The 15,062-nt window shown below is 40.7% G+C and overlaps 1 protein-coding gene across 2 annotated transcripts in view; it reads left to right on the forward strand.

Annotated features, from left to right (window-relative positions):
• Positions 1-14,614: 14,614 nt before the first annotated feature.
• CASR (calcium sensing receptor) overlaps positions 14,615-15,062 on the forward strand; it is a 32,585-nt gene continuing 32,137 nt past the window's right edge. For both annotated transcript variants that reach the window (XM_088841012.1, XM_055418508.2), the window contains exon 1: positions 14,615-14,950. In XM_088841012.1, coding sequence (XP_088697138.1) covers positions 14,661-14,950 — 290 coding nt within the window. In that variant the 5' untranslated portion in view covers positions 14,615-14,660. The remainder of the gene's footprint in view (positions 14,951-15,062) is intronic.

The following is a 15,062-nucleotide window of genomic DNA, read 5'->3' on the forward strand; positions in this document are numbered from 1 at the left end:
ATGTGAGTCAGCTAGAGTGTGGAGTTATGGGCAAAAGGCGGCAAACGCATCCTGAGGTCTGTCATGGAAGGACTGGAATGTGGTACACCCCAACCTGAGGTCAGTCTCAACCATGGTACCAAGTTTTGTTAGCATACTCTAAAAAATGACATAAAAGAGAAAGCCATGGGATTTGAGTGCATTATCTCTTTAGGAAATATTTGAGATAACCCCAAGCCAGGCTTCAGCAATATGTGAACCATGAACTTCCAGATGTTCAAGCAGGTTTTAGAAAAGGCAGAGGCACCAGAGATCAAATTGCCAACATCCACTGGATCATGGAGAAAGGAAGAGAGTTTCAGAAAAACATCTTTTTCTGCTTCATTGACTATGCCAAAGCCTTTGACTGTGTCGATCACAATAAACTGTGGAACATTCTGAAAGAGATGGGAATCCCAGACCACCTGACCTGCCTCTTGAGAAACCTGTATGCAGGTCAGGAAGCAACAGAACTGGACATGGAACAACAGACTGGTTCCAAATAGGAAAAGGAGTACATCAGGGTTGTATATTGTCACCCTGCTTATTTAACTTATATGCAGAGTACATCATGAGGAACGCTGGGCTGGAAGAAGCACAAGCTGGAATCAAGATTGCCGGGAGAAATATCAATAACCTCAGATATGCAGATGACACCACCCTTATGGCAGAAAGGAACTCAAAAGCCTCTTGATGAAAGTGAAAGAGGAGAGTGAAAAGGTTGGCTTGAAGCTCAACATTCAGAAAACTAAGATCATGTCTGGTCCCATCACTTCATGGGAAATAGATGGAAAAACAGTGGAAACAGTGTCAGACTTTATTTTTTTGGACTCCAAAATCACTGCAGATGCTGATTGCAGCCAGGAAATTAAAAGACTTCTTGGAAGGAAAGTTATGACCAACCTAGATAGCATATTAAAAAGTAGAGACATTACTTTGCCAACCAAGGTCCGCCTAGTCAAGGCTATGGTTTTTCCCGTGGTCATGTATGGATGTGAGAGTTGGACTGTGAAGAAAGCTGATCGCTGAAGAATTGATGCTTTTGAACTGTGGTGCTGGAGAAGACTCTTGAGAGTCCCTTGGACTGCAAGGAGATCCAACCAGTCCATTCTAGGGGAGATCAATCCTGGGTGTTCATTGGAAGGACTGATGCTAAAGCTGAAACTCCAATACTTTGGCCACCTCATGCGACGAGTTGACTCACTGGAAAAGACTCTGATGCTGGGAGGGATTGGGGGCAGGAGGAGAAGGGAACGACAGAGAATGAGATGGCTGGATGGCATCACCGACTTGATGGACATGAGTTTGAGTGAACTCCGGGAGTTGGTAATGGACAGGGAGGCCTGGCGTGCTGTGATTCATGGGGTCGCAAAGAGTCGGACACGACTGAGCAACTGAACTGAACTGAACTGAACTAAGCATAAAAATTTGAAAGAAAATTTGGGTTGTTAATCCTGAAAAAAAATGAACCCACTCTATTCTACCTTTAAATGATAGAGAGTGTTCTACCTCTGGTCTTTCATTGCAGTGGTAAAATAAGCAAGAGGAAACATCCCTAATTTTTTAAATGTATGTAATTTTCATTAACTTTGAGAAAAAAATCTTCTTGAAAGCAGGATGATAAAACACTGGGGGTATGTCATTTTGGCCTTGCAAATGTGCTAGAAGCTAATAGCAGTTAATCCATTTCAAGTTTCTTTAGAATTTCTTAAGCTCTTGCATGATTCCTGCATAGTCCTGGAGCAAACTTGAAGGAAAGGATTGCCATTTACTACAACAGTCCAAATACCCATCAGTGGAAAAGTGCATTAAGTATGATATATTCACACAGGGGACTATTGTACAGCAGTTAAATGATGAACTATAGTAAAACACAGTCATATAGGCAAATCTTATTGATATAATATTAGCTAAAAAAGTAAGTCTCAGAAGATTACAGCATGATACACTTGTATAAAGTTCAAAACTAAAAACAATTTTAATACTTTTTAGGAATAGAGATGGACACAATATCACTATATAAAAGGAAAGCAAGAGATGACCACAATATAAAAGACTGGCAGTACCAAGGGTGGGCAAGGATATGGATCAGTGGAAATTTTCATATGCTGCTGATGGGAAGATAAACTGGTTACAACCATTTTAAAAACTTTTTGCATTATCTACTGGAACTAAACATACACAAACTCCATGACCCCACATTTCCACTTCTAGGTATATGCTCAACATATTTCACCAAAAGGCATATTCAATAATATTCACAGCAGCACTATTCATTAATACTCCAAACAGTTCATCAACAGGGAGGTGGGTAATGTATTATATAATCATATAAAATTCTATATAATAGTGAGAAAAACAAACTGTGGTTACATATAACAATGCAGTTGAATCTTGCAAAAACAATGTTGGACAAAAGGCAGAAACAAAAAAGTATATATTGTGTAATTCCATTTATACAAAGTTCAAGAATGTGGAACACTGGTTTGTAATGTTAAGAGGTCAGGCTGTTGGTTGTGAAGTGTGAAAGTGTTAGTCACTCAGTCGTGTCCAACCCTTTGCAACCCCATGAACTTTTAGCCCACCAGACTCCTTTGTCTCTGGAATTCTCCAGGCAAGAATACCGGAGTGGGTAGCTATGCCCTTCTCTGAGGTCAGGCTGCTGATTACCTTGGGTGAAGGGTAATGTCTGGGAGGAGTCTTGAGTGAGACTTCAGGGATTCTGGTTCTTTTCTGGATCTGGATGCTGCCTACATGGATATGTTTACATTGTGCCAGTTCTCTTATGCACTTACATATCTGATGTCTTAGATATAAATTCAAAGTTTATTTTGAGAGAGAGAGGTAGAAGTGAGATGAGGTAAAAATGAGAGTTAAAAATAAGAAAAAAAAAAAGTATGGAGGATATGAAGAAGTAAAAGTATCCATAGGCATATTTTCAAAATATATTTCAGAGTATATATACCAAGTGTGCGCATGCTTAGTCACTCCACCATGTCTGACTCTGTGTGACCCGATGGACTGTAGCGCACCAGGTTCCTCCGTCCATGGGAATTCTCCAGGCAAGAATACCTGATACTTGAGTGGATTGCCATGCCCTCCTCCAGGGGATCTTCCCAACCCAGGAGTTGAAACAGGGTCTCCTGCACTGCAGGGAGATTCTTTACTAGCTGAGCTACCCAGGAAACCCATATATACTAAAACTAGTTAGTAAAATCTCTGTTTTGCAATGTTTTTCATTTTTGGTAAATGGTCAGGGTGGGGAGGAAAGCACAGAAATGATGAATGCATGGTTTAGGGTGATGGTTTCTTTGGTGGGAGGGAGGCAGAACAGTATACAAGAGGGGAACATAGTTTTCTACTGATGTTCTTTGTTTTGGATAATAGATTTTATTCATTATTAAAAATAACTCAGAAGTAAAGAAATAAAAGTGGGTCAATAAAGAAATAAAAGAAATTGGTCAAAAGGTACAATCTTCCAGTTATAAATAAGTCATGGTAATGTAATGTACAACATGGGGACTATAGTTAATTATACTGTATTGTATATTTGAAAGTTGCTAATGAAGTAGATCTTAAAAGTTTCATTACAAGGGAAAAAAGTTTGTGACTATGAATGGTGATGATATTAACGAAACTTATTGTATGATCATTCCACAATATATACAAATGTCAAATGAATCATTATGTTACACATCTGGAACTAATATAATGTTTTGTGTTAATTATATCTCAATAAAAAAAGAAATAATAGGGTTTTCCCTGGTAGTCCAGTGGTTAAGACACTGTGCTTCCACTGCAGAGGGTGCAGGTTCAATCCCTGCTACGAGAATTAAGATTCCACATGCGTGGCCAAAAAAAAAAATTGGTTGAAAGAAAGAAAAAAGAATATCTCTAGAATATGCTAGAGAATCAATGAACAGTAAAGCTAATTTAAATGGTAAAAGAACTCAGCAAGGTATCTGATATATAATTGACATATGAAACACAATAGCTTTCACAGACACAAACAATGACCAGCTTAAGGACATAATTGTAAAGGAAGACCCATTTATAATAACAAAGGTGATTAAATACTTAGGAATAAACTTGACAAAAATGTGCAAAACCTAAAAGATGAAACACTCAAAAATTAGACTTGAACAAAAGGTAAGGCATTTCTGTTCTTAGATAGGATAATTCATCATCATAAAGGTGAAACACAATCCCAGTAAAAATAGCTACAAGCTGTTATTTGTGGAGCTGACAAGTTGATGCTAAAGTTCTTAAGGAAAAACAAACATGCAGTAATAGCTGGGACACACTAAGAAATACAAGCTGCAAAGGTGGACCAGTCCATCAGGTATCAAACTGTACTAAGTATGGTTTGTTAGTATACTAGGAACTATACTATATGTTCCCATAATGAAAATAACGTACTACTGCCAAAAGAATAGACCTATAGACCAGTAGAATAGAATAGAAAGGCCTGAAGTATATCTGAATAAATATGGAGATAATCAATGTGGTATCTTAAATCATGGAAGCGAAGATGGGCTTTCTAATAACTATTGCTGGCACAAGGAGGCAGCCACTTGGAAAAAAGATAAAATTAAACCCAAACCTTAGGGCTTCCCTGATGACTCAGAGGTTAAGAATCTGCCTGCCAGTGCAGGAGGCACTGGTTCAATCCCTGGTCTAGGAAGATCCTACAGGCCACCGAGCAACTAATCCCGTGCACCACAACTATAGCACCTGTGCTCTAGAGCCGCAACTACTGAGCCCGTGCACCCTACAGCCCGTGCTCCACACGGGAGAGGCCACTGCAACAAGAAGCCCCCGCATTGCAGCTGGAGAGTAGCCCCAATTTAACGCAACTAGAGAAAAGCCTGTGCAGCAATGATAACCCGGTGCAGCCAAAAATAAACACATAAATAAAAGATGGACAAGGATACAGCAGGGAAAAAAAAAAGATCCATACCTTATACCGTATACTAAAATAAACTCCACAGTCTTTAGGACACTAGATGTAAAAAAGAAATTGATTGAAAATAATTTAATAAACTAGAAAAAATATGGTGAATTTCTCTATAAAATCAATGTAAGGAAAAGCTTTCTAACATTGACTCAAAATCCAATGGCAGTAAAAGATATAATTCATAAATTTGGCTACATGAAAGTGTTTTTTAAAATTGCATGGTAAGATAAAATCAAAAAACAGCTGCCAAATTAGAAAACATTTGCAACATATATCACAGATACAGGGCTAATCTGTAATATATAAAGAACTCTTAAAATTTGAGGAGAAAGGACCAAAACTCTGATGAAAAAATGGGAAAGATATAAGAACAGAAAAAAAATCAAAATAATAAAGAAACAAAAAAAGGACCAGGCAAGAGCCAATGATGAGGCTGTGTCACCAACCATGGATTAATTCAATTTTGTGCACCTGAGGTCCAATTAAAACTATGAGAATTCCCACAATAGATTTCAGGCTGTAATTGAAAGTAAGTTTAATCTTTCAAAGACCTAAAATAATACTAAGACACACTAGGGTACACTGACAAATCAGAAAAAAGAAAGAAAGAAAGAAAATCACTTCCTTTTCATTACTAAACCTTACAATGAGTTTTTTCAGTGAGTTCTGAGTTCCAGTTCCTACACATGATAAAACTGGCCACCACAATCCAAACATCAGTGAGTCAGAAGGCTTCAGTATAAACTAAATAAACTTCCCAGGTCCCTTCTACCTCTGAAATTCTGTGGTTTCTTTTAAACTAATGTCCTGGTGTCCCAGTCTGTTTAAATCTACTCACTCAGTGAGGAAATAATGACTTTCCCAGGCCCCTTCTTCCTAATTACACAGGGAGTTTCACCTGGGGACACTTATTGCCTGCAACAAAACACCAGATTCATGCATTTGTTTGTGTGTTTATATTCATATCACCATTTATAAAAATGAAAGAATTAACATGGTGAGCAAATTGGAGTGAAACAAGAGCAGTAAGAAATAAGAAAAAGTAATACCATAAGTAATATTAGAACACAAAAATGCATGCTTCTAGTTTCTATCTTAGCTAGAGTGGGGCCACAAATTTGGCTTGCAGCTTCCTAACAGTTGGAACAGAGAGGGAAACAGGAGATAAAAGATTCATAATGTCTATAAAGTAATTTGGGCGGTTTTGCCAAAGACCAGGATTCCATTTACTTAGAGATGTGTCCCAGTGGTATGCTGCAGTAGATTCTAGTGGTTCACAAGAGCCCGTGGTGAAATATCAAGGATTTATGCAAGTTGTTTGTTAAGCCATTGGTAGCTTGAATTCAGCCATGGTAGGAATATTCAGTAAACACTACAAATCAGGGCATTTGGGGGTTTGTTTTTGTTTTTCACGTGGCCTCAAAGAGCTAGTTCGCCAGCTCTGCATGTTCCCATGGTCCTTGAGGGGGACACAGTTTTGAGGCCAGAAGAGCTGCAAGTAGGAGAGAGAAGGGCTTGGTGTGCAAGTTTATTGAGTTCAGCAGAAACGCCCTCAGGAGGAGAGAGAGGGCATATATGCTCAAAACCGGAAAATAACTCTACTATGCATCAGTGCCCACCTCTCCCACCGCAATCCTTCCTTCTCTCCGGTATTACCTTTTGGAATTTCATAGCTGGGGTTACAAAAAATGCTAGGTCCAGGGAGAGGCAGACATACCTCCCCATTCAAAAATGCATACAGAGAGACTGGGAAAGGCTCGGGTGAAGGGTTTTATGCTTTCACCTACGTCAGCACTTCCTCAACCTGTACTTCACAGCATTGTAACAAGTGTCCTGAAGGGAGAAAAGTGTCCCAGGCTGAAATAAATTTGGGAATGTGGGGGTTAAAGTGAAGCAGCTTTCTTTACTGCAAGACTTATCAGAGCTTTGGGGAGGTGAATGTGCCCTTGTGCCATAAAGTACACAACCTTATTTTACCCGCAGAATACCTTGTGGTGGCAGGTCATCTTGGGGAACGAAGCTGAAAAATGCCACCCTGGGTTGTCAGGGTTCCCTGAGATTTTGAAAGGCAATACTGAGACATTACTCAACAGAAATAGTTCTTTCACATAGGACTTGAAGCGCTGGCATTTTTCTCTATAAAAACATGACTTGCATGTCTTTACTTTTCACCTGAACCATTAAGTCTGAGGGTGTCCACACATCTATCAGCAGAGCTTTCTTAAAGGAAAATTTCAGGACAAGGAATTTCGTAACTTGTGTCTCACGCCCCCAGGAACTCCTTCAGTTCTGCCATGGAACAGCACAGGCAGAATCAAAGCCCAAAGCCAGTGTCCACTTATTTCAACTCACGAGATTCTCAATCAGAGAAATGAGCATTTCTTGTCATTTTTTAACTTGGAATTTTCACCCCCCTCAACTCTCATTCTATTTTTTCTTCTTCTGTCTCATTTTGCAATCGTTTTGTAAACTTCTAAGACAGTGTATCATGCCCTGGGCCCTCCACACACATAGTCATTCAGTCACTCTCGGAACCCCTCCAGGTCCCAGACCCTGCCTCAAGGAGCTCATAGTACAACATTAATGAATGTCCATTTCCTCTCCTAATCATTTTTTTATTTGCTTTGTCTGAGCTCTCTCCCCAACTTTGCTCAGCACTCCATGCTGCTCCTCCCCACTCAAGTCCACGCTTCCTTTCTCATCCCTTCCCTGGTAGCTTTTTCCAATGACTAACAGGAACCCAACTCAGCTGGTTTTTATCACGCTCCTGTCCTTGCATTTTCCGACTCAATTAAGCTATTACCAGAGCTAAATGAGGCATGGACTCTTCAAAAGTCACACCTGTCGTCAGGGAGATGGAGGGTAAGAACCTGTGCAGCTGGTGGGCGGTGGCAAGCAGGGCTGGAGAGAGGCAGCCGAGTGTGACCTGGCAGTCTGTGCTCCTGCGGTGCTGAAAGAGGGCCCTCATGGTAAAACAAGGTGTCCCCTGCCTTCATATAGAAAGAGTGAAGTCTGACACAGAACTGAGGTCAGTCACATTGGTGATCACAGATAAGAGGTCCCTAATTCTTTGGCAAATGTGTATCAGGTGCTTACAATAACCCACATTGTGGATGTGTCCTCAGCAAGAGGAAAAAACCCATAACCAGAGCCAGCTCCATGGGGTTTTGTGATTATCGGTTGAATTTTCTCAGGTTTTTTCCCTCCTGTTCACCCTCATTAAAACATACACGTTTCATCTTTCTGCAGTGGTGGCTTTACACCTTACCGTTAGTATTCTTCAAAATCAGAATGACTAAAGAGGGCAAAGATTACAGTACAATAAACTAGAGACAAATCCGTGTACTTGCCCTAGGAAGAAAAATGATAAGAAAAAATCTATTGGAAATCAAGTTGGGTTTCATAATCACCTTTTTTCTAGGCAACCTAGAATTCTTATTTCTGCAGGCTGGGAGTTGAGAAATTGTAGTTTCTGAGCTTGCTGTGCTTCTCATTTACAAAGTGATTTTATGTTCAGAAGGTTTGTGCCTCTGTTTTCTCTCATTGAAATGTGGGCAAAACCATTCTCCTCTAGAATTACAGAATTTCTCAAAATGTTAAAGCTATGGGGCAAGAGCCAAGATTTCTTTTATGAAAATTGAAGTGTTTCTGTGTTGACCCCCTAACCTTGCCTCGCTGTCCTGTGTTAATTTGTCCTTGACTCTGGAATTTGGATGAGCCATCCAACTTTTTGGACAAATGCAAGTTTAACAGGTATTTTCTGAACACCCATTCAGTACCAGGTTCCTGGTTCCATGCTGGGGATGCAACTGTGATCATGAAGCCCCTTCCCTTGGGAACTTTCGGTCTTGTGGGTTCACCCCTTCCCTGTTCCATCCTAGAATTGCCCAACCAGTCCCTCGTTTTAACTGTTTATGCTTCATTTATTCATTCGGCAAATATCTGTAGAACATCTACTAAGTTCTAGGCACTGTGCTTGGTGCCAGTTTACAATGAGAAAAAGAGACAGGCCCCACCCCCTTGAAGCTTCCAGCCCCAACTATGAATTAATTTTGTCTCATGGCAGTCATCAGAAAGAATGTCACTCCTCCCTTTGTACTTTCTCAAAGCTTAATTCATTCTTCTTCTTAGCATTTGTATCATATTGTATCATATATTTGTAATTATATATTTTAATTATATAATCATTATATAAATGATAATATAATTATATAATCATATATTTGTAATTATATATGTATCATATATTTGTAATTATAATACACCACCCTGTCTCCTTTTATTTTTTAAATTTTAATTGGAGGCTAATTACTTTACAATATTGTATTGGTTTTGCCATACATTGACATGAATCCGCCCCAGGTGTACACGTGTTCCCCATCTTGAGCGCCTTGAAGACAACAATCTCAACTTTCTTTCCTCAATACCTTGCACTCCCTAATTTCCAGCAAATAGAGGTGTTCAATCAATGTTTTTTGAGTGAATAAATAATTGCATGAATTTAGAAGCTCATGAACTTGTGGAACCATAGACCAGTCTGCTCTGACCTCCTATCCCAAGTCTCTTGGATGAGGAGCTCAATGATCAATCAATCACCTGTCAGTACTGAAACACTCATGACTTCAAGGACCTTCTAAATTAAAACCAGCTAGACTGGGTCATTTCTTCTTCTTCTTCTGTCTGCCGTTGAGATAAAGAAGAAATACTAGCTTCATCTTGTGTTTGAGATACTTTTTGCAAGAGGTAAACATGATTATATATGATTTAAGTGAAATGAACTTATAGTGAGGAGAACAAATGAGTTTATTTGTGACTGTTGGATAAGATACTGTTAATATCGTGCATATGCTGCTTAATCACTCAGTTGTGTCCAACTCTTTGCAAATCTGTGGCTTGTAGCCCACCAGGTTCCTCATCCATGGGACTTTCCAGGCCAGAATACTGGAGTGGATTGCCATTTCCTCCTCCAGGGGATCTTCCCAACCCAGGGATCCAACTGGGCTCTCCTGCATCTCTTGCATTGGCAGGCAGATTCTTTTACTACTGAGCCACCAAGGTAAACCAACTGTTAACATAGCTGCATATATATATATATACATACATTACATATATATATATATATATATATATATATGTTACAGTGGCTTAACCAGCTAGAAGCTTTCTTTCTCTGTCATATAAAAGTTTAGGAACAGCCTGAGATTCTGCTCCATGAAATCCTCAGGTCATGGCACCATCATTCCCCGGGATATGGTTCATGGTTCAAGATAGGCTCCAGCTATCACATCCACCTCCATGCAGTAGAACAGAGGAAGGGGGAAGAGAAATAACAAAGAACAAACACCAACTCTTTCTTAAGCATAGTTTCCTAGAAGCTGCCATAGGGTACTTCAGCTTACATCCCATTGGCTAAAGCGTAGTCATATGGCCACACATAATTATAATGTAGTTATATGACCACACATAATTATGGAGAAAGTAGTCTTTATTCTGAACAACTTTATCCAGGTAAAAACTATTTTACTGTGCCATAAAAGGAGTATAATATGAGGGATACAATTCAAAGTCCCTACCATGGATCCTACAACTGAAATGTTAGTGATTATTCAGAACTTTTGCATTCTAATTATTACAAGCTAAAGTCACAATGATGAACCCAATAGTTAATCCGCTGTGCTAGGATCACACTTGATACTTCTGTGATTGTCAATATGTAGGGGTTAGGAGGAATGAGGTGGAAAGAAAAGAAAACTTTTGCAACAAAGAAGTTGGGGGTGGTGGGGCAATGGTAGTCTGGCTAAAGCAGTGGCAACAAGAATTGAGAAGGAAAAATGGAGTGGAAAGAGATGGTAGAGTCAATGGAACAATATATTTGGATGTGGGAGGTAAGGGGGAAGGAGGATATAAAATTATTCTCAGCTTTGAAAGCAGTTAGACCCTGGTAATTAAACTAAAAAGGGTAGTTTGGAAACCACATTAGACTTGTGGAATTAACTGCTGCAAATTGACCCAAAATCTCTACTTTATCTATTACTTGCCATAAATTTTCTGTTGAATGTACTAATGAAGTTAATAAACTTCTCCAGGTAGTTAATCTTTCACAGGAAAAATCTAACAGGTCTCAGAGACTTCCCCTAGCAAGTTATAACGTCCCCTTTCCTCATTAAGTACACCACACAGGGCTTCTTAAAATTCTGAGTTCTTGAGTCATTCTTAATTCAAGCACCAGAATTTCTCACATGAGTAATCCATTTCCCCATCTAGAAAGTGGAATTGGTATTGCCCTCTTTACCATTGTGAGGTTTAAAATATATTGGATGTTTAAAGGACCTGACATGATGCTAGCTTCTATCTTCTTCCAAAGTAGTTTCCTGTATATGCATTCATTCAACAAACATTTATTCAGCAATTCCTATTTCAGACGTTGTGCTAAGTACTGGTGAACAAAGTTGAATGTAATCACTAGAAACAAAGTTCAGTTCAGTTTAGTCCAGTCGCTCAGTCGTGTCCGACTCTCCGCGACCCCATGAATCACAGCACGCCAGGCCTCCCTGTCCATCACCAACTCCCGGAGTTCACTCAAACTCATGTCCACAAAGTTGGTGATGCCATCCAGCCATCTCATTCTCGGTCGTCCCCTTCTCCTCCCGCCCCCAACCTTTCCCAGCATCAGAGTCTTTTCCAGTGAGTCAACTCGTCGCATGAGGTGGCCAAAGTATTGCAGTTTCAGCTTTAGCATCAGTCCTTCCAATGAACACCCAGGATCAATCTCCCCCAGAATGGACTGGTTGGATCTCCTTGCAGTCCAAGGGACTCTCAAGAGTCTTCTCCAACACCACAGTTCAAAAGCATCAATTCTTTGGCACTCAGCTTTCTTCACAGTCCAACTCTCATATCCGTACATGACCACGGGAAAAACCATTGCCTTGACTAGATGAACCTTTGTTGGCAAAGTAATGTCTCTGCTTTTTAATATATTATCAAGGTTGGTCATAACTTTCCTTCCAAGGAGTAAGCGTCTTTTAATTTCATGGCTGTTACTATTATATATGTGTGTGTGTGTGTGTGTGTGTGTGTGTGTGTGTGTGTGTGTGTGTGTGTATAGTTTACCTCTAAATGTTGAGATAGATTCTGCCCACTGGTTGGGGAGCTCCTGAGGGTAGAGAACATCCTTGTGTGTGGCACCTTTATATTTCCAGTCCTTAGTACATGTAGTTATTAAATGTATGAATGAATATATGACCAAGGACAAGAAATGAAGCCAAAAGTCTGAGAGCAGGACTGGAGACATAGAACTAGGACGGTCATGGATGTTCAGACGTTATTGGAGACAATTCTGTGAATGTTGAGTATCTGCTGGGGTGCTCCTTCCAATGGGGGCTCAGCACCCTCTGCTAGTAGAGAAGGAGGTGGGCTCCTAAGGGGCTGGGGCTCCATATGACCAGGGTTAAGAGCTTGGAGTCTGAAATCAGACATTTATGCATCTAATTATAATAAAGTGTGATCAGTCTTCCAAGACTGGAACTCCAAGATACAAGATATAAAAAACTATAACAGGTGAACCTACCAAATCTGAGAGTCCTTGAAGAGTCCTCTGAGTTGCTCACTGCACAACTGAGGGGTTAGTGCGGCTAGAAATCCAACCTGTGCTTCACTCCCAAGCTGGACATACATCTTGGTACAAGGCTGTGTCTGGACCACAGGAGTTCAGTTATGGATGTCTGAAAACTGAAAGACAAGGAGATATTTTCCAGGCAAAGTTTAGGCCAGAGGGGTCATGGTAGGGGAATGGCATATGCGAGGTCTAAGGATTTTTAAAAAGGCCTGTACTTAAGGATGTAATGGAAGTTCAATGAGGCTGCAGTGTGGAGTTCAAAGGGAAGACTAGAACGAGTGAGACTGGAAAGGTATTCATTACAGCTGGCGTTTTCTGTGAGTTTACCAGTTACACTGTGCTAATGGCTCTCCATGCATTATTTTATTGAGTTCAGAGGTTAAGTAACTTTTCCAAAGTCAAATGGTTGGAACTATGATTCAAAGCCAGGTTTAACTCCAGAGCCTGTGCTCCAAACCACTTGTTCCATGGCATCCAAAGACTTGCAAAGATGGATTGCAAAGGGACAAAACCAGAGACAGGAAGACCAGTTAGGAGATGACTGCACAAATCCAGATAAGAAATGCTGATGGACGTAAGATGGCCTTGGGAATGGGAAACAGTGGGTGCGTTCCAGTGACATTTAGGAAGTAGAGTCTATAGAACGTGGTAACTATTTGAATATGAAGGACAACCATGAGAAGAGGGAGGAGGTAGTGAGGAGTCCTTATTTTGTGTCTTTGTGGATAGCATGTCATTTGTTGAGCCAGAAAACAGTGGAGTAGGAACAAGGTTGAGAGGAAGGTGAGTTTAGAGTCTGTCAAGTTGGAAGCACCTGTGGGACATTGGGGTAGAGATGCCCAGTTGACAGTTACAGTGCTTGGCCCTGAGCCTGGCCTGAGCCTCAGGAGAGGCTGTGTAATCAACATGTAATTGGTGATTGGAGGTTGAAAGGGTGAGACAGAGTGTAAAGTGAGAAGCAGAGGGTTCCTACTAGGATAATGGTGCTAAGGCAGAAGGACCATTTCCTAGATCCAGCTGTAGAGTCTGGTAGAACATAATCAGACCCTTGATTTATCTGCATCCTTTACAAGAACTGCTCTTCAAAGGTTTATAGAGTATCATTTTACAAACTGAAATCATAGATCTGGGATGAAGAGGCCCCAAAATGGGAGGCTACCATAATAAGTAAAAATAAGTGGCCTTCTCTGACATTTTTGTTTGACTTATAGTCAGATTTAAACTTAAATATGACCCACTCTATATTTTCCATAAAAACATGTATGCTGAATAAAAGAGCATTCAGTTCAGTTCAGTCGCTCAGTCATGACCGACTCTTTGCTACCCCATGAATCACAGCACGCCAGGCCTCCCTGTCCGTCACAACTCCTGGAGTTCACTCAAACTCATGTCCATCGAGTCGGTGATGCCATCCAGCCATCTCATTCTCTGTCGTCCCCTTCTCCTCCCGCCCCCAATCCTTCCCAGCATCGGAGTCTTTTCCAGTGAGTCAACTCGTCGCGTGAGGTGGCCAAAGTATTGGAGTTTCAGCTTTAGCATCAGTCCTTCCAGTGAACACCCAGGATCGATCTCCTTCAGAATGGACTGGTTGGATCTCCTTGCAGTCCAAGGGACTCTCAAGATAGTATTATAATACAAGGAAAAGCTACCACTAGGCCAGTTCTAAGCATTATTCATAGGGAAGAATGAATGGATTAAAGTTCAGTGCCAACATCAGTGGAGCTTTAGTTTATCAGTGGCCTCTTTAAATATGGCTCTGCTCTGAATATGGGCAAGTGAAGTTTTCGGTATCTTACATGAATTGCTATAAACTTGATCTTCTAAGCCATGCCCTCCCCACCTGCCTCTAAGTAGAAATACTGAGCCACTTCTGTTGCAGTCATCCTAACATGGGATTGAGGCTTAGTTGAATTCATTTTGCCTCTCTTTTTTTCAGAAAGTACTACTCACAGTCTCTGCATGATGTGACTTCTGAAGACTCAAGAGCTACCCACCTCACTAGTCTGCAATGGAGAAGGCAGAAGTGGAAATTCAAACACCATGGTTCCATTCTATTAATTCTGTAGACATATGCCCCCACTGAAGGGAGTGAGTCGCACCCAGGGGGAAAGTCCTCAGGGGCCCCCAGACCCCCAGTGCTCGCGTCCTTCTCCCTGGAGAGAAAGCAGAACGATGGCACTTTATAGCTGCTGTTGGATCCTCTTGGCTTTTTCTACCTGGTGCACTTCCGCCTATGGGCCCGACCAGCGAGCCCAAAAGAAAGGGGACATTATCCTCGGGGGGCTCTTTCCTATTCATTTTGGGGTTGCAGCAAAAGATCAGGATCTAAAGTCGAGGCCGGAGTCCGTGGAGTGTATCAGGTAAAGTCAGAAGTTGCTTCTCCTCTGGGTGGTTAGAGAAAAGCTGTACCAAATCCAAAATAATTTTTTCAAAGTTGGTTCTTTTCAAAAATGGTGATTAGTCATCATGCTG

This window comes from Moschus berezovskii, chromosome 1, assembly GCF_049115385.1.
Source record: "Moschus berezovskii isolate FMDL1 chromosome 1, NW_MosBer_1.0, whole genome shotgun sequence".
NCBI classification, from domain to species: domain Eukaryota; kingdom Metazoa; phylum Chordata; class Mammalia; order Artiodactyla; family Moschidae; genus Moschus; species Moschus berezovskii.